We start from the raw sequence: 24,975 nt of genomic DNA, 5'->3' as shown, positions 1-24,975 counted from the left end.
ATCTTCTGAGTTGTTTCCTGGGTTTGTTCTTGCTGTCGGCACTAATCTCGCGAGAACTGCCAGTTAGGCCATTTCAGGTGGCAGTTCTCACGAGGTTAATGACAACGTTCAGTTTAGTAAGGCAGAGGAATGTTTTTATTTGTTTATTTTTTAATTATTATTACATTAAAATACAAGATATTTATGGGAAAATACTAATACGAGACAATGGCAAAACGGGACAGGTATGTTTATTCCCCCTTTCTTTTTCTTTTTCTCATGGCCCGACCCAGTGGCCCACCGAGGGAAATCCCCGATGTCCCCGTACGCCAGTCCGCCCTTGCCTACCATTAACAAAATATCTACTGCAAACATACAACCACTTTTATTTTGGGCTCCATGTAGTTGCGTTGTCATTCGTTTGCCTCATACTTGGATCTATCATTTCCGTTTTTGGCCTTTTTCTGTAGGTATTCTGTAAAATGACATCTTTTCGTTCAGCCAGGCGTGGTTCTGACAGCCAAATACTACGCAGGATTTTGGCATTATGCAATAAAAATCTGTCAGACTGTAAGGTCTCCACCGTGTTGTCAGCGGTCAATGGCGGTTGTCAAGCAAAAGTATACCCTTCTTAAAATGGCTAAAGCGTTGCAAGGTCAAGTGCTGACATCACGCGAAAAGGTATAGCAGAATATTTTGGTTCATAGAAGCAAACATGCTCAGAGCTCATTAAACTGTTATGTCTTCTCAGTCGGCTGTTGAATTTGTGGTTGCAAACTGAAAAAAAATCAAACAAGATTAAAGTCCTTTTAAATAGAAATAATCTTAGGGAACAGCTTTACGGGTGCCATATTTGGTCAGTCAGCTTTATGGAATGCTCAGCATCTGATGTCATCGTTTTTTGGCACTTTTTTGGCTTTTACTATCCCATCAGGATAGTTTCATACTTGCTACACCCTCAGGGGTAACTTTGTTGGTAGCTGTAGGTAAATGAGACACCAAAATACCCAGAACACAATTTATAAATCAATCAGAAGCTAGAGATGACAGCATCAGTCATGTAAAATTGCTCGAGGGTAAAAAGGAAATTTGCCTGTCAAGAGAGTTAGACTTGATTTTTGCCACGCCTTGGGAAAGTTCCCATTGTCTAATTAGACTATTGAATAGCCTCCACTTTTACTTCAAACAAACACAATGTTTGGCCTTTTAGATTTACTAGCTGTATTTAATTCAAGTGCCTTGTAGTGACAGCAGCTTTAAGAAATTTCAGCACAAACAATGTGCTGTTTGTTTAAGAAAACCTAGTAAATACTCTTAGATACACTTTGTCCAGATATGGGCGTTAGCAGGCGGGAACTGATCCTCGCTAACACAAACAAAAGAAAGGAAGATCTTGGAATCAAACCTGGACAGTCAAGCTTCAAAGCGTCTCAACCGGATTTTTTGTAGTTGAAGCTTTGTAGTTGAATAAAGCTTAGCATGATTTATGTTGTATTAGATCAGAATATTTGATTTGTTTTGGGGTTTTGATTTTGTTTTTTGATTTGTAAGAATTAAGACTGAAATAATGAAACAAAACATTCATAGCATTAGAGATTATTTTAATTTTATGAGTTTATATTTTCTTCATCTCTAAAGCAATCACTCTTTAAAGACCCAGATCTGTCAGAGTTGAGCATATGCTTTTGGTAGTCCAAAGTTTAAATTTTTATATTTGTTTTTCACTTGAAATACTGACAAATATCTGTAAAGAAAACACGTTAAAGTCTTATCATTCCTGGTCTGGGTCTTTGTTGTAATGATTGTTTAATAGTTATTAAGAAGCCAATATCTTCACCAAATTCACCGCCACATTTTGCCAAATATCATATTTTATCCTGCACATTTTCTCTTATATATCCAACTTTTATCATCCATCCAATGCAGATACATGGTGGAAATGGTCATTTAAGTGAAAATGACTCGTCAAATCATGCAAATACATCTCGTTAAAATATGAATATGTGAGGCGTTTTCATCTCTTGTACTTTGAACGTGACCGAGCATGACTGCTGGATTAATGCACCACCGTGTGTGCTGTGCTGTCTCGTGTTCTCAGGGAACCTCTAGGTGCGTGTTGTGACACTGCCGGGTCTGAGAGCTTACCAGCACTGCTGCACCACTGTATTACTAAAGCCAAGGGAGTGGCTGCCAACAACAATAACAATACAGGCTCCAGGTGGAGAACAGGTTAGTTCTGATAATAACCAGAGGAAACTATGCGTCTCTTTGATGCATTACTCCCAGACGTGTGAAGAGTACTAATATATCCTACTCATGTAGAAGTACTGTTACTTGATAGAAATTGTACTCAAGTACAAGTACAAGTAAGTCAAACGTAAAATAATCAATTACAAGTAAAAAGTAGCTCAATTAAATAGTACTTAATTTATTTTACACAAAGGTATCTGTATAAAATAAAAGTTCTATATATTTATTTTTTAATAAAATAACACCAATTAATTCAATTCATAATAAAATAAAACATTATCAGGCTCTAAATCAGGAGTTTAGAACTCATTTCAGTTCAGGGGCCAAATATGGAGCAGTTTGATCTTAAGAGGGCCACAGATTTCACACCTGAAAACAAGTAATTTCAACATTATTGTACCATAGTTTGCTCTTATACGTATACATAAAATACAAAATATGTAAGAAACAGACCAAATCCAAGCAATAAGTGACAGATATCAGTCCCAACAGAATCTTCATTTTACATCTCCTAGATTTTGTGAACAATTTATATTAGGGCTGGACGATAAAGCCTAACTTAAAAAAAAAATCTCCGATTTGTTTTTGATTTTTAAAAAAAAAATTTTTTTAATGCTTTTAAAAATGACTGCATACATCAGATATATTGTCAAAAAGGCAACTTTATTGCTGTGGTTGTCCTCAAGAGTTAAAATTTATTAATTTATTTATTTATTTATTGGAGGATATGCCCCTTGAGATGGAACATCTCGTTTTCGAGGGGGTCCTCAAAATGCATAGAACAATCCCAAAATAGAAAGTAAATGTTCCTCTGTCATTCAACAATTTCAAGCTTTAACCAGGTTTAATCAAAAGTGCAACAGCAAATTCACAGTAGCTTCAATTTTCTGATTAAGGAAATCAGATAACTGCGTATTTTATAACATGTAATATTACAATTAAAAGAAAAAAAAAAAAAAAAAAAAACAACTCATCAGCAGAATGTGAATAAAAAATTGAACATGCCTGTTGCACACATATAGCCTACTCAAAGGGTAAACAAATGCAAACAAAGTGGGGGCTGGCTCACATCGGAACGCAAAATAGTCCGAAAAAACTGTGGTGGGAAAAAATGTAAAAAAATAAATACTTTTATCTACAAATTTGATTAATTGATTAAATCAATTTTCTGCCCAGCCATAATTTCTATTTCATTATGGGAGATATTATGTCGTAATTTGAGGAAAATTGAAGGATTCTTTAAGAGTTTTTTTCCCTGCATCTCTCTTTCAGGTGTGTCTCCCTCTCAGACCCAGCAGCAATCTCAGACACCACCAGAGCTAGAGGATCAAAACTTCCACAAAAAGAGGAAAAAGCAGAACAAGAAGAACCCGTATCATTATTTGACCTCCTTCCTGCATAGTAAGCACTCTGAGGAGGACCAGACAGGCATTTTGGCTGGCGCAGACTCTGAGGGGCCCAATTATGGGACTCTCCGCTGACCCGTGTGCGCATCAAGCCATTGGACTCATTAGACACCCCCCCCCCCCCCCCCTCCTCATTCCACCTCAGCCCTCCGTGCTTCATCCCTGCCATAGACAAATTATTTTTCCTAAAATCTTAAAAAAATAATAAAAAATGGTCGCCTGTGTTTCAATGAGCGGGAAAACATCACGGTGACAATCTTGAGGGGATCTGAAACCTCATCTGAAGACAAGAGCTCTGTTTTTTTTAAAGGTTACAACATCAATGGTCTCAGAGAAATTTCACTTGAAAAAGCTCTGAACGTGAAAAATGTATATAAATAGTAAAACATGGAAACGAAGCTTCCTAATACAGTAATAATAAAAAAAATGTCTTGGTTGCGTATGTCACCACATGTTTAAAAGATTTTTCGACACACCGGTCATTTAGGTCTATATCAGTATTACAGTGTACTGTTAAAGCCTGGTGCATCCTCAAATAGCGACATGGGTCTAGTTTTCCTTCTATACAGTGTCAGTATCTAAACACAGGGTTTTTACCACAAAATATACCTCAGAGGAAACACAGAGTTGCTGTAATTTGTGGTATACTGTACGTACTTCACATTTTTACTTTTTAAAAGGTACAAACAAAAGGTTCATATCATCTTTCACTGTCTTATAAAAAAAAAAATAGTAAGGCTCTATCTATGATATTTATTTTATTTTATTTAAACAACATTTGATTAGCTGTCATTTTCTGTTTGTTTGGTTTTTATTTTTGGTTTATTATCCAATGCCAACCTTTAGAGAACAGTGTCTTAATCTTTAGTGCAATGGTAGCACAGCATGAGGAAATCAATCTGGGATTTAAATTTAAACAAAAATTTTGTACGTGAGGGTTAAACGAATGAGGTAAGCAGTTTTAAAGAGTACTGTAGTATGTATTTCATTTTTACAGATTCATTTGTAAAAAAAAAAAAAAGAAAGTGGCACATATCAAGTTGCCTTTTTTGCCTTCTTTTTTCTGGTATTTTTTTCACTTATAAACTGCCTTTTTCTTCGCCTTTCTCACGTGTCTCTCTGTGAGACTCTGATATTACATAATATTTTACATTTTTTTGGTTTTGCCAAGGAGACACGAGAAAAGAAAAAGCTACAGTAAGATGCATAACAGGCTGTTTCCTTTTAATATGGTTACCAGCTTCAGCTGTGTATATAGAGAAAAACAGAACTGAAGGAAGACAAATGTAAAAGTGGAAAAAAATAATGTTAGTGATGTTTAGATTGAAAACAGATAATTTATTTTACTGCAGTGTAAAAGCGCTGCAGCAGCCACGGGCATAAATGCAAAAATTGAGGGAGGAAAGATGTTAATGTTTAACACGAGCTTGTGAAACGATGGCCGCCCTGACTGTTTATCTTTAACTACTGTATATTACTTGCTAGCTACTTCTCTATATGTTTGGTTATTTTTTATTTTTTTTTCCAACACTAACCGATATTGAATGTATGTTTTGCTGTACAGGAGATGATTGTCCCAATGTCGCAGTACATTGAATGACGCATTGTTTTACTTATAGAGTGCAGCCGGTGACCTGTTGGCACATTAGTTCTAAATTTTAACAGTTTTCTCTGATTTCTTTTCTCTGATTATCACAAAAAAAATTACCTTTCACGTGTTACTAAAGCTACTTCAATCACTGCAAGACATATCAGACAGATTTCAACTTGCTAACAATAAATCGACAAGTGAGAAAGTAGTGATTGCCTGAAAGAAAGTGAAATGCGTACTTTGAAAGAATTGACGACGTGTAAGATACGAGGAGAAAAAAAATCTATATTTGTTAATATGTACTGTACATGGTGTGTATTGTATTTGTAAAGAAAAATCAAAACCATGTTTTACAGGAGGAACCTAATGTATGAGGCTATATTAAAAATACGGGAATCTCAATGACAAATGAATTAGATTATATATTAAACTATTTGCTTACAGTATGACTTTAAGTGGATAATGTTTATAAAAAACATTTTTAAGGTGCCTAATTTGTCATACTTAAGCAAGACGTTATTTTACCTGAAAAAGATAACTAAATGTTAGTACCGTACAGTGTATTATTGCCATAGCCCCGCTGGCTGCACAAGTTGATAGTATTTTCTCTGATGTATAGTACGTGAATGCCCATTTTGACAAAGCTTTAGAAGCAAAAACTGTGTTACCCTCTATATAATATTTCTGGAACAAAGTAATACTGTATTTTGCCCGCTAATGAGCACACACGTAGAATCACTCCAGATCTCGTCGCCTTTTTACGTGTCAAATGCAACTTGAACCGACGTCTTTTTCTGGGGGTCGCAGACATGCTGTAGTCATGTACAATACGTGCTGTGGAAGAAAAATGTGTTTACATTAGTTGCTTTTCAACATTACAACTTGGTGCTATGTTTAACTTTGTGGTGCTGTAGAATATAAAACAGAACTTTTTCGGGGATGGAGGGGGCGGAGGTTTCCCACAAGCAACATTTGTGGTCGTGTGTTTGAGCAACAGAGCTAGCTAAGCACTTAGCTAACTTTGTGCTACAGAGTTAGCTAAGCATTTACTTAACTTTGTGCTTCAGAGCTAGCTATGCATTTACCTAACTTTGTACAACAGAGCTAGCTAAGCATTTAGCTAACTTTGTGTTACAGAGCTAGCTAAGCATTTAGCTAACTTTGTGCTACAGAGCTAGCTAAGCATTTAGCTAACTGTGTGCTACAGAGCTAGCTAAGCATTGTCAGTGCCCAATCCTTTCGGACCCTTTCAACACATGCATGAAACGTGTCTACATCCGGTTGGCCTATTTTACAGCAGTTTGTGTACTGTTTAAAACGTTGAGAGTCTGCTATTGGAAAACAATTAGAAATGTGTTTTGAGTTAATTCCAATTTAGTTTTTATTTTATTTTTTTCTGTTTGGTTTGTGATTGTCAATGTTGTGTATTGTGTTTTGATCCGTTTTTGTATATATCGTCTTGCAGTGGTTTTTTTTTTTACAATTAAAAACACCACAAAAACAGTCACATGTTTAAGTGACTGTTCAAATTTTTACCAAATGTTGTATGGTTGGTTTACATTCATATATCATGTCCTAGGAGCTCTGTTGTAAAGACTGTGAGTGAAGGAAGTGATGTAGTCTACTCGCATGCGTTCAAAGTATCTGAAAGGATCAGGCCCTGACAAGCATTTAGCTAACTTTGTGCTACAAAGCTAGTTATGCATTTATCTAACTAGCTAAGCATTTAGCTAACTTTGTGCTACAAAGCTAGTTATGCATTTAACTAACTTTGGGCTACAAAGCTAGTTAAGCATTTAGCTAACTAGCTACGCATTTAGCTAACTTTGTGCTACAAAGCTAGTTATGCATTTAACTAACTTTGGGCTACAAAGCTAGTTAAGCATTTAGCTAACTTTGTGCTACAAAGCTAGTCAAGCATTTAACTAACTTTGGGCTACAAAGCTAGTTAAGCATTTAGCTAACTAGCTAAGCATTTAGCTAACTTTGTGCTACAAAGCTAGTTAAGCATTTAACTAACTTTGGGCTACAAAGCTAGTTAAGCATTTAGCTAACTAGCTAAGCATTTAGCTGGCTTGAACTTTAGCTAGCTAACTAAGCTATTAGGTCTTTGTCATGCCAGTATCATGGTTTAACAACAGTAATAAACTATACTGAAATGTAGTAGTTTAACCTCAATTGATAAGAGGATTGTGACATTCAAACTAACTCAAAAATGACCTGTTTTCTTGTGTTTGCAAAGTCTGTTTGTGCTTCCAAAGTATCCTTTCTAAACTAAACGTTGTGGTGATAAAAATTAACCCAGCCTAAAAAAAAAAAAAAAAAAAGGACAACATAACCTGATATAGACTAGAACGACACTACTGTCAGGTGACATTTGTGGTATGAACTCTTTCTACACACTCAGTAGGTCTTTTTGTTAACGGCACTGTTCTATCAAGCACACTACTGCAGGGGGCATAACTGTCTCAATCACCATCATCCTGCCGCCTCTTTAACGGTCCTGTACTGCAAAGTATAGCTATATCATCAGCCCACATTTGTATCCTGGTAGAAAGGTCTCGGGAAAGCTCACACATCCTCCCTGTTGGGTTTTTACCAAACGGATGTCGTCTTCCGAGGTTTTTTTTAATTTTATTTTTATGTTTATGTTTTTGCAAAAGCAACAGAACACATGTACAGAGGGCTGCTTTGGACGTACTGTTAGCTCGGTTTGTATTTCTTTCAATATTTTTCAGATTTCTCTGCTTACAGCTTTTAGTGCATCACTTGGTGCTGGTAGGATGATTTTAATTGTATTAATCTTGCATGTAGAGACAATACAAACCGCCTATTTAGCAATCATTCATCGACATCTGAGCTGGCCGTTATTGGACAGAAAAAATTGAAAAATGTAGTATTTTCTATATTCTCTGTTTTGTTTTTTTTCATGTGCACCAGCACTGAGAAACTAGAATGTATTAATACCGTAGGCTACAATAAGCACTACATCGTTGACTATTTTAGCTGATGCTCATTGTTAAACAAAGCCAAGTAGTGCTCAAAGGAAAAAAAAAAAAAAGTACTGCATTTTCGTTCATTCACTAAACTCTCTGCTGTACATCACATGTTTACATTGTGTATTTATAAGTTGTTTATTCAGTTGAAGTCTCCATAATGTTCATATGTAAATATTCCAAAGCATATACTTTTTTAGACCTTTTTCTGCGTTTTCAAATGAAAACCGGACACTTCAGTTTTAAGACTTTCTGTTTGATCATTACATCAGGTATTCACGCTTCACTTAACCTTTTGTGAGCAATTAAACTCATACTGTATGGTGCTGTACCAAAGCCTTATGTATGACATTTGTATTACTTTTCATTCATTATTGCCACTGCTGTCCAGTGACTTCCGTTTTTGTCTGGAAACATGCCTCACTCTCCATGTCCTGCCATTGATCTCCATGGTTTTATGCTGACAAATGAACTGCGATTTTAAAAACTACTTGGTCCCACGCCACCAACTTGGCCTGGATTTACAGCGGCAAGTCGGCATCATAAGCCTTTATAGGGTGAACGCACAGGTTCACTCTTGGTGGCTCATTGTGACGTAGACATGGACCTAGAACCTGATCTACACTATCTATGGCATGTCTGTGAGATTACGAAAGCAGAATTGTATTCATGTCACTAAATCATTTCTGACGATTAGTCCCATACGAAGTTTTCTTCTCAAATTTTTGTATTTTCATATAATAAAAATATTGAACGTTTTTATTTTCTTGTGGTTTTGTCTAATGTCTGTCCAAACATCCAAAGTGCAGTTCTTAGTGTTGGACATTGGGTGTAAGTGTTGGCCAGAGTGGGAGGGACACCGTGGGAACAGGCAGCTGCTTATTCAGGTCAGAGGCTTTTTTAGTTCTGGGAAATTATTTTATGGTACCTCTCGAAAGAGACCCCCCGCCACCACACGAACCACCAGTTATGCTATGTTTCTAATGATGCATTTTAGAATCAGAGCGGAAATTCCCAGTTCACATTTCTAGATGTTTCCACACCGTTTGTCGAAGGAGCCTGAACAAAGAGAACAAATATCCTTAAGAGATCTGTCAGAGTGACCTTTGTGCTTCTTCTCAAGTTCCCCTGGCAGAGTGGAAAGTAAACAAAGGAGTAACCATCTGCATACACCTGAGGGAAAAAGCACAGGTTCAGCAATTTCTTTTGACCAATAAGCACACAGCTCTTTTCTGCCCACGTGACCTGGTTTTCTTTTTCTTTTTTTATTGTTTTGTAGTGCAATCTTTTTGCAAGAACTGTGCATGTTTTTTCATGCAAGAAATACATTAATTAATGTATTATACTTACATAATTGTGACTGTCAACAGCCCTCCCTAAGGAAGGATAGGCTAAGCTTTATTAGGGGAAAAAGATGTTTATTGTGCAGTGGAGTGAAATCTGCTGCACTATAAAGATAATAGTGAACAGAGGGAGTAGATGTGTTCCACCAAGTCTTACAGAGCTATTTGTCTGCAGCAAACATTTCTAAGTTATGTCACGTAAAAAGTTTGCCAAAAGCCCCAGGCATGCCTGTGTGTGTGTGACATTTTGGGAGGCCAGCACACTGCTCAGGACCCACAGGACTACTAATGGGACCCAAGGAAGCCTGAACATCCTCACAGAGACCACTGCACACCCCCCCCCCAACGGCACACTGTAACGCTTGCCCAACCAAGTTTTTAATCATGTCTTCAGACAGTGCCAGAAAACAAACTGCAGGAGAAATATCCACTTCTTCACTCATTTTACTGCCTTCTAATTACCTCCACAAACAAGGTAATTGTTTCACCGTGTATCTATTTTCCTATTCACAGAATGTCAAAAGTATTAAACCGATGTTGACAAAGATTTTAACCAAAGATAGACCTTACGACATGGAAGATGCCATTTATTTTTGGAGGGGGTCTGGATCAATATATACTGTTTATATAGATTCTGAATCAGTTTCAAAAATGAGAAAATCCCTATCTTTATGAAATTTGACTCAGTTGTCGGTTTGGTTCCTCAGTTACCCCACTGACTTTCATCAACATCACATCCAGATTTCCCATTTCATCGCGACGTTTTGAAAAAATAGGGGTGCCAATAGATTTGGTAGATGGTTGATTATGATTTCTATAGCAGTTTATAACCACTGCGATAGTCCCAAAGCACTTCACAATATCAATTCATTCACACAACAAGGAGACAGAGCTGCCATGCAAGGCGCTGGTCGACTATTGGGTTGAACTTAGACTTCAGTGTCTTGCCCAAGGACACACATAGGTTTAGCACTGGGATTGAAACCCCAACCTCTCCACCACCTGAGCCATGATCTACCCGTGTGTAGTTATAAATGGGGATAGACATTTCAGGATCATTGATCCCGATAACTGCCAATATCTGACAACGAAGATATATGGCGCTTGGCGGAGGTTTTGCGCTACTACTCTAGTTACTTGTCATTTGTTCGACTGTTGTTCACAAAAAAATAAATAAAGCAGTCATAGATTTGTCCATTCAAAAACTTTCATTTTTCCCATTTGGAGAATTTAAAAAGGATTTTTTTTTTTTTTTTTCTGTAACACTTTACTTGAAGTTGTATATATAAGGCTGACATTATGTTGTCATTAACTGTCGTTCACTAAATTATGACACATTTGGAGCGATGTTGGCATTTTTTGGGTTAGGTGGAGGGATCTAGTGGGGTTAGGATAATGAATGACACCTTATTCATGCTAATGACAGTGTAATGTGTCAGTCTTTATGTATAAAACTGTTACTGTCAAGTGTTATTTTTTTTATTTTTAAATATGTGTACAACCAGCAGCCAATAATAACATGCTAATGACATTCATGTTAGTAGTCATCATAGTGCCAATCAAACAACACACCTACTTACAGAGTGTAAAAAGAAAGGAGTTTAAATAGTCATCTTCCAAAAGATCAGGGGAAGTACCAGTAGATTATTGGTCTCACATTCAGTGGTTTTAGTACTGTTACCACCGCCCACCTACACTGACTGTTATGTAATTCTGTACCAATAGCATTACCTAACACACTAGCACTGATGGGGCTCCTCTGCTTCGGTGCAGGCTAAACAACCCCGCACGCCTTGCTCAGGTGTAAACCATTTAACTAGTTTAAAAAAAAAAAAAAACAGGTCCAGATCCAGGAACCCCTGAGGCCAAAAACCATCCCATGCACGCGCGGTCACGAGAGCCAGTCAGTCCAGTGGCGCTCGCTCCCGTGACAGAGCGCAGTTTCTCACAGTGCTGAGATCAGCCGGAGACGTGAACGAACGGAGGCTGTTCAGAGGAGAGGAGGGGGGAAAAATAGACTCCCACTCGGACTCAGCAATGCGGCACTGGGCCGGGGGTGCGGACTCGGAGCGGTGCGCCTCACAGGGACCGAATGAGGCTTGAGGAGAGCGATGCTGACGCTATGGTTCACTGTGGAGAAGGTCGGTGCTGTGCGGCTTTTTAGAGGCAGCAGCTGCGGACAGCGGCGTGCACGGCACAGGTAGGCACACACTCTTATACACACACACACACACACAGCTGTTCTTCATCTGCTGTAATCAACACACCTGCCACAGCTAATGTGTGGCTGTGCGTGAGAGCGTGAAAACACAGTTTGTTGATAGCTGCTCATTCAGGCCCAACAGGTCAGAGTACAGACTGTGTTTAAATAAATAAAAACCTCACTCATACATCCATTTCACTGTATCTAACTCATTTAGTTCAGGGGCCAAATAACAACCTTTTTTTAATATATCTTAAAAGGGCCACAGATTATAGGTGGGAATAAGAACAAATTCATCAATGTGCCCTGGTTTTCACTTCCACGTATACATGAAATATAAATAATAAAGTATGTGAGTATATCAGTCCCTGGAGGAACCTCGCTCAAATTTCCCTGATTTTGGGGATTTGAGGACATTTTGTTGAATAATTTGAGGAAAATATGCCAGATTTTTGGAAAAAATTGCCATCATGTGATAGTGGAAAACCGCTCTGCAAATATTGTGGATTGTATTGAGTTTCTGTATTTAGAGGTGCTGAGATATCTACAACTGATTTAGTTGGTCATTTACAAAATGTTTCTTTTTTTATATTTATTTCTTTTTTCCTATCATTTTTACTTTTTCGAGAGGGCCGAATATGATGCTCTAAAGGACTGGATTTGGTGTCCCGATCCGATATCGATATTGGATATTGGTCCGATATCCACCTGAAAACGATTATTGGATATTGGTCCGATATCCACCTGAAAACGATTATTGGATATCGGATTCAAATTTCCGGTTTATTTTTTTTCCCCAGTTCATTTTTTATTCATTTTATTCAATTGTAGAATACTGTAGATATTATGTTGAAGTTTAAAATTAATGTAACCAATTGGTTATTGATAAATGGGTCAGTTTTTCTCATACCTACTGTTGCTGACTATTGTTCTCTGTTTGAGTAACATCACTTGATCAAGCCTTTTCTAACATTCCACACTACAAAAAAGTGAATTTTTATTATTATTATTATTATTATTATTATTATTAAAGGAAAAAAAGTAATAAAAGTATGTATGATTCATGCTGATATCGGATCAATATCGGCATCGGCCGATACGCAAGGCTGCAATATCGGTATCATATCGGAAATGAAAAAGTTGTATCGGGACATCCCTATACATTGTGTGTGTGTGTGTGTGTGTGTGTGTGTGTATATATATATATTGTTGTCTTTTTTAGCAACAGTTTGTATGTAATCTTTTTTATTTTTGTTGTAGAAATCTTAATCGATGCTAATTTAAAAATTCATAGCTTGACGTTATTTATAGTTTAGTGGGCTAAACCCTCTACAGATATTTTTTACTATAACCAAACTTGGATTCAAACAAAAATAAATGAGATAAATAGACTCAAACTAGAATAATCCACTTACTAAGGGTGGTAAAAATAAAATTGATTATCAATTAATCCTTGATTTTTATTATTGATGATTATGAATTGATTCTTTGTAACCTCACAGCTTGATTGTTGTAAATAACTAAATCATATTTATATATTTCTATTATTTTTGTAAATATCCATATAATATTGGTATATAATTTGTATTATTATTCTTATTATTATTAGTAGTAGTATCTATCCTACTTTATTTTCTACTACTATAATGTTTGTGTATCTGATCCCTATTTTTAACAGTCTTACTTAATTATACACTTATTTAATATTTATTCTTTCTTTCGTCTTTGTTAAATGTTTTTATTCTTTTATTTGAGATTTTTTTTCTGTGGCTCTAACAAAAGCAATTTCCCCCTGGGATTAATAAAGGAATTCTGATTCTTTACATTTTTGTAATTGTAATACAAACCAGGCGAGTCCTCCTAATTTGGAAATTTCAATTACACTATGAAATTTTGAAGGTGCTGTGAGGTGTTACTCAGAAGAGAAGTCAAATAATTCAGCATCTTATTGATGTTAAAATCAATTGGAGAATTGTTAATAACCGAAAATGTGTTTGTGATTGAATTGAGATTTCAATAATGGAAATTTAATCGAAACATGAAAATGGGCTGGTTAAGCACCCTTAATACTTACATTTTTGTCATACTTTGGTTTAGGGCTGGGCGATATATCGAATATACTCGATATATCGCAGCTTGTAGTCTGTGCGGTGTTGAAAATGACCATACCGTTAAACTCGCGGACTTTTTTTTTTTTTTTTGAAATGTCATCTTAATGACAACATGCACAAAAGGGCACTATATGTTTTAAAATATTGTAGTGGCATTATGTACAAAAAGTGCACTTTAATTTTGTGTTTTGAAATGCCATGTGAGTTGCATCCTGCACTAATGTCTTGTTTTGAAATGTCTCTGTGACAATTTTGCACAGAACGTGCACTTTCTGTTGACAATTTTATGTTTGAGCCACTCACTGTTTAATAAATACAGTTATGTCAACTTTGACTTAGTTGTGATATCCCCTTTTTTGCATGAAAGTTTAAAATTGGCATATATTAATGCAGTATGATCAAGAATGTTTTAATGTAGACATATAGAATCATCATACTGGTGTGATTTTGTGCATCAAAGTGTTAATTCAAGGGTAATGCAAAATATCGAGATATATATCGTGTATCGTGACATGGCCTAAAAATATCGCGGTATTTATAAAAGGCCATATCGCCCAGCCCTACTTTGGTTCCAGTGAAGACTTTTCACAAACCAATTAGGTTTTGCATCTAATTTGACGATAAGATAATTGTTAAAGGAAATGCCAAACTGACTGTATTTGTGTCAATCAGTGATAATAAGACCCTTAGAATTGACTTTGGCCAATAGAAGTCATTGACTGACTATGTATCTTCTTCTGTATTGATAATTTCAATTAAAATTAGGGATGTAACGATTAATCGTAAGGCAGTTAAAAATCGATTCATAGGTATCACGGTTGATATCGATTTTCTGAAAATTGAATCGCAGTACTTTTTTTAACCACAAGTGTAGGCGGCGGGCGGAGTCTGGCCGCCTTCTACTCTTAAATGTTAATGAATGATTCATTACCCCTTTAGGACCGAAAGAATATCTGTAATATTACTTGAATATCGGTAAAATTTTCTTTTAGCTCTGTCTGCTAGCATAGCTTCTCTTCTTCACTGCAAGATATCTGCATGCCAACCGACCACTGTATTACCAGCGCCCTCTGCCGCTCCAAACAAATATGATGTAAATCATTGCAATCACGTTTTTTTTTTTTTTTAAAGTCCAATTGTTAAGGCACAAAATACATTTTCAGTTGCACTTTTAAAAGAAAAATAACTATTATGCAGTTTTGCATTGTTTATTATAGAACCAAAATTTAAATTAATAGGCTTCATTTTCATTTGTATTATTCCTTTATTTATTTAATTCAAGATTTATTTTTAGTTAAATTGCATTGTTTTGAATAGTTTATCAAGGAATTCTTTTGACAATGAAAAATAAAAGGAAAATAGTACCGTATTTTCTAGTTTTTTTTCCCAAAAAAAAAATTTTTTCTACAGTCCTATTTTGTAAAATAAATCGTGAGACAATCGTATCGTGAACCCAGTATCGTGAATCGAATCATATCGGAAGTTGAGTGAATCATTACATCCCTAATTAAAATACATTATATATTTAATTTCTCTTGTGTACACATCACAATTTAAGTAGTAACTAAGTAAGTATGCAGTCCAGTTACTAAATAATTATTCATTATATTTCATGTGACCACAACATGTATACGGCCCTGTCAATGTATAAGTACTGAGTTCAACCAACACTTTCCCTGTCTAGCTGAACATTGAGCTCTATAACTTTTAAATTAGGCTGCACTGGATTGCATTTAATTCTGCAGATCAGCATAATCTTCAATAACTGCGTGGGTGAGTCAGAGCTGAGATAGTTTCTGTTTATATTTCTGTGAATTGCTGAGAAGTTTGGAAAATATTTCCCCAGCATTGGAATGGAATCCTCACACTTATCTTTGCTAGATTTTTTCTTGTTTTTCTTTTGGCCTCCTGTTGGAGATGCATTTGTCCTTTAAGCAGAAAGGCTGATGTGTCACTGTACGGATTAAGAAGTCATCTAGAGTGACAGATCGGCTTGTTGATTAAATATTTGGGACTTTGTTGTGTAGCGCGTAATCGTCCTGCTGTCCATCGTGCTCCGCGCCCCTCATCAGAATTACTCGGACTCTGAAGATTAGACAAGAGGGCAAAGATTGAGTGAGGGCATGCATTCACTCTCTGTGAGATGAAATTAAGTTAATCTCACTCTGATACATTTCAAGGAGATTATAGGAACAAATGATCCCCACGTCGGTGTTACCTCCCCCTCCTAGGAGTGACTGACGCAGCCTGAGACAGACAGGACATACGTGAAGTCCAAACTTCTGGTCTCAGGCTGTTTTTTGAGGCTCCATTTGCCTCCTTTTGCCAACTCATCCTCCCTCAGTCTGGAGGAGCATCAAGTCACGATGGATGAGAGAGAGGTTTCCATGGCGACGGCAGGGCTTTCTCCGCTGCGTGACTGCAATCCAGAGCCCAGAGTCTGAAACCAACTTGATCCTTGCTGACAACGGAGGCTTGTTGCTTCTCCTCTGGGGTCTGTAGTTGAAGTAAGGCGTTAGCTGATATAAACACTAAATATCTGTTGTTTATTGCATTTTTTTAGTGAAAAGACTTTCTGTTTTGTACTTTTCAGCTTTCCCAAACTAGTCTTTGATTTACATCTCAATAGTTATTTCATTCTGACTAGGTGACCTTTACATTTGATGGACTTTTTCACTTCAAACCATTGAAGGAGGCGTAATAAGCTATTCTAATGCAGAAAAGTCGACCTCATCGTCCTTCCTTGCATGTGATAAAGCATCCGTGACTCATCTGGACAGATCTACCGTCTGTCTGTTGGCACAGTTAGTCAGACTACATTTCTTTTCCTGCCATCCCACTTGAAGAGGCCTTGTTTCATAATCTCAGCACAATGGTGTAGGCTGCCCTATTTTTCCCTTGAAAACTCTATGTAGGCCATCAGATACTGGAGCGACATTCATTTGTGCTTGTTCCTCTTTCTTTCTTCAGTTTCTCTGACATCAGAGGAGCAACTCCTCCTTTGAAATGTGACAGGCGTGGAGTTGCGTACCTCGACTATTTTTTGCTTTATAGATGACTGATGGCTAAGTTTTAAGAGATGTTTGCTGTAGCTATGTGCGTTGTAATTTATGATGTTTGGAATGTTAAAATAGTGTCAGGTATTGTTATATTATTGATGTATGAGGAGATTTGACACCACTTTAAGGCCAGGGTGACTTGAAGTTTGTTCCACTAGTCATTGTACCATAATCATTCCCTCTTTAAATGCTGGTAAGAAATGTCTATTTCCATTAATAATGATACAGTAGGTCCAAATGTATGGACACCTCAATTTGAGAAAGCTTCATGGTATCTTCTGATGGCTTCCATGTGTCCTTATGAAAGAATTCGTATGGATACATCAAAGTAATCACCTCTGAGGAAGACTGACATTTGGCAGTCGAAACATGTCAGGGGATCAAATTTCCTGAAAAAAGTTGTCTTAATAAAGTAAACCATAACATATTATTTAAAAAAAGTAGACAAAATGAACTTGTTGGAATTATTCATCCAAATCTTGATTTGTAAGAAAATTTGACTTGAGTCAAATGTCATAAAGCTTGGTCTAGTATGAACCGAGATAAGAATTTTTGAAATCTCGCAAATCCTGAGAGAAAGGGATTTTTAAAATTATTTTAAACTGATCCAGAATCAGTTTATTGATACAGATCCCCTCCAACATTGAATGGAATCTTCCATGGCGTAAGATCTATCTTTGGTTAAAATGTTTTCATAATCTGCTGAGTACTTTTAATGTAATCCTGCCAACAGTCAAACAAACAAACAAACGCTGGGGAAAATATAACTTTTTTGGCGGAGTTACGTAATAGGCATTTAGTGGTCCTCCCCTGCATTGCCCTGTGTACACCATGCACCTTCCCTAGGAACAACTCCCACATTTGTTGTGGTTATCAGGAAGGTCTCATATTGTGGAATTCATGCAACACTTCAGGAATGTATGTTGCCTATCAGCACCGTGAAGTCAAAACACTATGACTCACATTTTTATCACTGTACGGTTCCTCCTTGTTTTCAGTTATTTTCAAATGGCCGACGTCTACTCTTAATGCATCTAGTTTTCTGAATGCTTTTCCCCCAAGTGGCCCTTAAGAAACAGCACTTGATGTAACCCATCTAAGCAGTTTAATCATTTGCAGCCTGAACAGTGCCTTGGCTCTCCTCTGGCAAGGTTATGATGTCTATTAGAGGAGATCGAGTATGAGATTAGAAATGAGGACCAATCTGGCTTGTATTCCAGTGTGGTTGCTGCATTCTGCTCAGTCAGGAGGATTCGTGGAAGTTTGTCAACAGAAACTCAATGAGGCTCTAGGCCAGAAGAGGCTGCTGGGAAAGCAGTGATGAGTCCAGGAATAAAGAGAAAGCAGTGATGAGGCGGATCTGATTAAGACTTTTCTTTCATTTTTTCAGGTCAACATTTACAAAGAGGTAAAACTGCCTTTCTCCTGTACTGAAGGGGCTACTTTTTGCTGTTCACATCTGAAGGCATATGATATGAGGAGGCCTGTTTTTGCTGCCCACATGCTGGTCTTAAGTTCTTGTTTACTGCCAAGCACCCACATAGGTTGAGTGGGAAGACTAGGAGATAAGCCAAGATGTCTTAATCAGGGCATTCTTTTAGTTTGTTTACAGTACAAAGAAAGTTGAAGTTATAACGAACAACAGTAATAGAGATCCTATAAGTATCAGCAACTCTGCAGAGTGAAAAGGTCCAGACGTAAAAAGAAGAGTTGAATAAAATTGGAAAATGGAAATTCTCTTGTGTAAGCCTTTGAAACTAGAGGCAGTCTCTGGCTTATTATTGTTGCCTGAGCTTTTTAGTTTTACCTTTAAAGCAACAAATACTAATGACCTTTGTGGGTCTTTTTTCTCTTTCCATAAACTATTACACATTATACATAAAAAGAGATTAAAAGTTTTCAAGTTGGCTGTATAGCAGCTTAGTTCTTCCACCTCTGGTTTACATTAATTAGATTATTTAAATACAAGGTCAAAGAATCTCGATAAGATTTAAACTTTTAGATTTTTTCTTTTTAATTATTTAAACACCTATTGTATTACCAAATTTCAATGCTACGGATCTTAAGTATATGGGAGAGTGTATTCAGGCGGTGTGTGTTTGTGTGTGCGGGAATGGTCTCAAGTTGTTTATATATCAAAATATCAAGTATTTGTACTTATTTTTTACATTAATGTTTTTCATTCTATCCTTTGGTTTGACTTAACTTGAGAAATGTCTTGTGAATAAGAAACAACATTTTGTTTCCTGTATGTAAATACAGAAGAAATGACAAATAAAGAATCTGAATCATTTATTAATATATTTTTTACAACCAACAATCTAAGGACTGTTTGGCCAGAATTGACTGTACATTTTCCCTTTATTTTAATAACATTTATTTTAATTTAATTATTATTAGTATTACTATCAAAATCAATCTGATCTTCACTTACCCATCAATGAAAATACCACCCTTCGTATATTGTTTTCTGTTTGAAATTGTAACATTGAACACACACCTTGTGCTTACAGTGATACAAACACATTATTACAGTATGAATTCCAAAGGCTGCAGCTGCATTGACAGTCACTATTTTTTTTCAGACGGGTACAAGTATGTTAGCTGAAACCTGCCAATATTGAGCTAAAAACATGTTTATCGTCCCATAAACAAACATAACAGTGAAGCACCTTCCTGTACTGTAGCATGATGTCATTGCAGATTACAGCATTTGCTTCGTGGATTGTAGCCTTGAGAGTGTGTCATGCTGCAGCCTCTGGTTGGTTAGCGTGTGGCGACTAAGCAGCATCAGACTCGTTCTTCTTCCGTCCTACCCGCCCTCTCAGCTTCTCTCTCCCTCTATCTCTCTCCTCTGTCTCCCCCTCCTACTCACGTTTCTCCCAAGCAGGCTGTTGCAGTAAGGCAGCATCATGGAAGCTGGATGTACGGTTGCCGCGGTGATTGAGAATGCTGCCTCAGGACCCCAGGGAGAACCAGGAAGTGGTGACGTCCTTGAGGGGTGAGCAGCTCTCTGATTCTTTTCTCCCCCCCCCCCTTTGCCTCATCATATCAGCTGGCGGGAATGATGTAAATCCACGTGCTGCGTGCTGAGGGAAGTTCAGTGTTACATGCTCGTGTGCTCATTTGCATACGGTTTGCATTAAAGATACTGCCTGAATAAAAGTAGAAACACTGAGTCCTCACATGGACTCACTGTCCCTCCTCCAGGGTTTTTACTCAGCCCATAACGCCATGTACGATGTGTGTGTAATTACTTGTGTCACTGTGGATCACATAAATCACACTGTGCTTGAGTTATTGTCCTCACATTGTGATCTCATCATGCTGAATCACTGTGACATATCTGAGCCTTTCTCTCCCTCCTCCATTTGTTGTTCAAACTTAAGCTCAATAAACCTATCGTTATTTACATAACCCTGGTTCTCTGAATAATATGAGTGAGATGTCTCACTATGGGATATACACATCCGTGTCATTTCTCAGAAGCCCTTTGTCATAAAGCCAACCCTGATTGGCTGATGAAATGTATTCATCCACGGCAGGGAGTCCCACCTACTATAAGTAGAGTGGGTGGAGAATACATTGGCATTCAATAAGGCAAGCAAACCTCATCTTGCTCAATCAGCAAGAAGGGCTGTCTGGTGTGACTTCTCACTCATATTACTCAGTGAACCGGGGTTATGTAAATAACCTATAGTTCTCTTTTATAACATTCTTATTGCATGTTACACCAGCCCGCAGGGCAAGCACTGTACGGTTCAGGACAGGAGAACCGCCCTTGCCACACACGGAGCCGAGACATCCACTCGGTAAAACCGGACAAAAGTGACTGGCAAGGACTAACTCGCCGCCGCACAGAGTTGTATATCCCATAGTGAGATAGTGAAATGAATGTTCTGAAAGAGAACTCACCCCTCACTCCTCCCTTGTGAGAACATTGTCTTTATGACTTCTTGAGTGGACAAGCTCCACTCATCCTGAGTACATAGTAAAGAGTCTGTGGTTTTTATGGTTACCCACAGGAAACACCACTGTGTAACGTAGGATGTTGTTCCAGCCTTGTGTTGATTGAGAAAGTAATTAATGATAGCTCTGCAAATTTCTTTGACAGTACATCACGTTTTCTGGAACATTCAACTGTATCTGACTGACACACAGTTTCTTTTTACTTGCTCCCTCTGGTGTGTTTAAAAGAAACTGCATGTTGGGGGAAAATAAACCACAATGGCCACAGTTACATTATGTTTTTTAATTCAGAATTAATTATTCCGAATTAAAAAAATTGGAATTAAAGTGTTCTGCTTTATGTTTACATGGAAATAGTATTTCCGAATTGAGGTTTACATGGAAAACAGATTTATTTGCCTTTTATTCAATTCCGTTTTAGGTCTAGGGGTTGGGAAGGGTTCTGATTGGACAGTGGGCGAATGTGACATATCACGTCTACCAGAGAAAACAAACCCTTTCTTTTCAGCTACAACATAGAAGACCACATAATAAGAACTATTTTAACTTTTATTTTGATTGTAGTTTTGAAACAGCAGCTGGACAATAACATACCTTTCGTCCACTGAGGAAGAGAGGGGAGATATATATTTGCGGAGAAGGAAAGCAGACAACGTACTTTGGCCAATCAAAGCCAGCATCCATGCTACAGGATTTTGAGTGGAAGGAGAACTTTCGTGCAGCTCTGTGTCCTGGTGCAGGGCTTCATGTCCCCCGATAAAGCCTGTTTTGTGTGCCGATGTCTGTGTGTTTGTAATATGTCCACGGGAATATCCGCATGTTTGCTGCCTTGCATCCACTATTTTCCATCTTATATCCATGTCTTCTAAGACACTTATTAAATAAATAGACTTGGCTCGAGTCCAACACTTGCTTTGGGCGGCCATCTTGGATTATGTCATCACCAGTGCGTCATCAGGACAGGACGAGCATGCACAGAACGATCGGAATTAATTTAAAGCAGAATTAAATGTATACAAGATTGAGGAATTAAAGGGGAATTCAAGCTCTCATGTAAACGTGGCCAATAAAAATCTGAAATGTTGGGATTCATGTATTTTTGCTTGTGTTTCTCCAGTGACACAAAAACACCTGCAGACCAGGACAAAAATGATGGTCAAGATAGTGACGGCAATCCTGCAGAAGAGCCAAAACCACAGGAGACAATCACTGCCATGGTACGCACACACACGCACGCACGCACACGCTCGGATTCACACCTGTGATGTAATAAGGTCATTCAGGGTTTGTTAAAGAAGAATTTGCCACAGTAACACTGCTAAGAAGTCATTCACGAGTGCATGAGAGGATGCCTGAGCTGAGACTGAAGTAGTGAGTCTGCTGTTGACGAAGTAAAGCCATGATTACAGGCAGAGAAATGAATGATGTCATTCTTCCTCCTCCTCCTCCTCTTCAGTGTTTGGATGATTTCTGTTTCAAGCTCAGTGGCTTTGTTTTCCAATTGTAACTTTGTGTTTAATTTAGTCTCTTTACATTTTTGGTTCTTTTTATGTATCTGGTGACACAGAGTCTGTTGAAGTCAGTCTTTGTGCAATTTTACAAATCTGATAATTGGTGATATCTTCTAATTAGTGAGAAACACTCATCCTCACATTAGAGATGTTACCCAGCATGAACACGCCTAAATGTAAAATATGTATAAAAACTGTGAAAGCTGGAAAAGCAAGACAGTCATTACGAAAGTTTGTGTTTAAGCAGGTCGATGGAAATAGCACTGCAGAAACACTTTAATCTTCGACAACTAAACACTTGTACAGCAGAGACTGTGACATTTATATTTAAATAAACCTTTGAACAAAATGTACATAATGATAAAAGACGAGATACAGTAAAACTTAACTGGCCTCAGCCTACATCAAAAGCCTTTTTTAAAAGCAGCTAAAAATTGACTTGGCCTTGTCCTGCAGAAGGACTTTTTTCCCCATAAGTCACTTTAACACAGGGGTGTCAAACTCATTATAAATCTTGGGGCGAAATATGGAACAGTCAAATCTCAAGTGGGCCACAAATTTTGGGCAGTAAAAAAGAGAAATGTCAACATTAATGCACCCTAGTTCAAACTTCTATGTATAATTGATATGTGCAGTATGTAAGGCATTGACAATATTCAAGCATTAAATGACAGATATCAGTCAATTCTGTGACCAATTTATGTGTAATTTAAAAGATTTTTGTGGGATTGTTTTGTAAGAAATGTATGCAAGAATTTAGAAAAGTTGAGAGTTATTTTAACAACATCAGATTAGAAATGACTGCAGTCATGTGATCATGGGAAAATTGTGAGCCCCTGGAGTTTCATAGAATTTGTGAATTTAAATGGGCTGAGATATCTAAATGAATCATTTTGTTATTTACATAATTATTCATGTTTTTTCTGTCTTTTCTACTTTCATCTACGGTCCGATTTGGATGCTCTGAAGGGTCGGATTTGGTCCCCTGGCCTTGACTTTGACACAATATGCATTAGCCCTTCATTGTAGCCTTAAGACTGGGTGTCGGAGTCTGTGGTAATCACGTAGCGTGCGTTTTTGCAAAGTTCCACAGCTGAAAGTACTGGAAGAAGTCAGATTTATGTAGGTTAAGAGTAGAGATTAATTGATGAAAACTTGCAAACACACCATCCATGTCTCCCAAACTACATAGCCCCTTTTTTTCTAAGGTAGTAAATCGTGGGTCGGTCTTCGCTGGAATAAATAAATGATTATTGCAAATAAGAGATGCTAGAGGGACCCATCCAAAATTGTTTCTTATTTCTTCCCAAATTTTAAAAGTTACAACAACAACCGGATTAGAGGTGAAATTTAACGGGGTGAGGAGCAAGGTACTGCAAGCCAAAGCCAGCAGTGATGAGGAGCATGAGGCTGACTCACTTTGGCACCACAAGTGAGGGGTAGTAAGCCATGCTATAATCTTGTTCACAGTGGCTGCCCAGTATGTTGTAACCAATAAGATTGGGTAGCCCCAGCCCCCCATCTTATCTATCCCTGCAGAGCAGTGTTTGACTTGCCCTTGGGCATTTGTTAGCCCAGATGTATGATGACATATTACCATTTATAGCCGGGAAAATGATTTGGGAAGAAATATTGGGAGGCATAGGAAAACATACAAATATCTTGGTAGTACATTCTTTTTAATAATTTGTATCCTACCTGCTAAAGGTAATGGTCGTTTATTACATTTTTGTAAATCTCATTTCACTGCCGTTGTTAATGAGGTCAAATTCTGCTCACACATAGTTGGCATAGTGTGTGTAATTGTAATGCCAATGTATTTCAATCCTGTGTTGGCTGGTCTAAAAGTGGTAGACGAGGGTGGTATGTCTTCGGCTGATTGCTTTATTGGGAAATATTCACTTTTAGCGATGTTAAATTCATATCCAGATATGCGACCAAAATAATTTAATAGTGTCAGGATGTGTGCTACACACCTTTTCGCTGATTTTGCAGCTCGACAAGAGATTCCGAAGAGTTCACACGTTGACCATGTTCTGTCATCGTTGACTGTATTTTGTCAAGTCTCATTTCCAAAGCAGCGAATGAGGCTTTAAAGTCAGCTGCAAGGCTGGCTCTGTGGGCCTCTAGCATGGCGGCTATGCTAGTTAGCTCGGTGTCGCTATCAGTCGCAGAGGCGTTTGTTTCTGTCTTTTTTGTCGCCATTGACATCTCTCTGTGCTGGTTGAGGTACAGATGTTAGTTATTACACTCGTAGCAGGTTGGGGTTTTGAGGAAAAAGTGGATTTTCAAAGTTGTAGCTGTGGGAGACTGAGACGGCGCTCCCTATTATATGTTCACACAAACTGGAAGACCATGTTACACATTTAACATATTTACATTCACTAAGCAGTAATGGAAGGGTTTGGAATGTTGCTCAAGGACATCTTGGCAAATGTGTTAATGTAAGTAATGCAGAACAGTACATGCTAACATTTACTGCAGAAGAATGTTGCAGAAAATTCCCAAACTGAACAAATGTTAGCATTAGCAGCACACATGCTGCATAAATGTATCA

The 24,975-nt window shown here is 37.6% G+C and overlaps 2 protein-coding genes across 7 annotated transcripts in view; both read left to right on the top strand.

Moving 5' to 3' along the window:
* Positions 1–7,576, top strand: part of igsf9ba (immunoglobulin superfamily, member 9Ba) — a 91,614-nt gene extending 84,038 nt beyond the window's left edge. For 4 of the 5 annotated variants that reach the window (XM_028464395.1, XM_028464393.1, XM_028464394.1 and 1 more), the window contains 2 exons: positions 2,078–2,208; positions 3,502–7,576. In XM_028464395.1, coding sequence (XP_028320196.1) covers positions 2,078–2,208; positions 3,502–3,710 — 340 coding nt within the window. In that variant the 3' untranslated portion in view covers positions 3,711–7,576. Of the gene's footprint in view, positions 1–2,077; positions 2,209–3,501 lie in introns of those variants that run through there. The other variant, XM_028464396.1, reaches the window with a different exon arrangement.
* Positions 7,577–11,321: 3,745 nt separating this feature from the next.
* arhgap32a (Rho GTPase activating protein 32a) overlaps positions 11,322–24,975 on the top strand; it is a 34,473-nt gene continuing 20,819 nt past the window's right edge. For both annotated transcript variants that reach the window (XM_028464503.1, XM_028464502.1), the window contains exons 1-3: positions 11,322–11,765; positions 19,829–19,939; positions 22,025–22,124. In XM_028464503.1, the coding sequence (XP_028320304.1) occupies positions 19,851–19,939; positions 22,025–22,124 (189 nt within the window). In that variant the 5' untranslated portion in view covers positions 11,322–11,765; positions 19,829–19,850. The remainder of the gene's footprint in view (positions 11,766–19,828; positions 19,940–22,024; positions 22,125–24,975) is intronic.

Source organism: Gouania willdenowi, chromosome 13 (genome assembly GCF_900634775.1).
Source record: "Gouania willdenowi chromosome 13, fGouWil2.1, whole genome shotgun sequence".
NCBI classification, from domain to species: domain Eukaryota; kingdom Metazoa; phylum Chordata; class Actinopteri; order Blenniiformes; family Gobiesocidae; genus Gouania; species Gouania willdenowi.
Note: the sequence above shows the minus strand (reverse complement) of the source record. Positions and strands in the feature narration are given on the sequence as shown.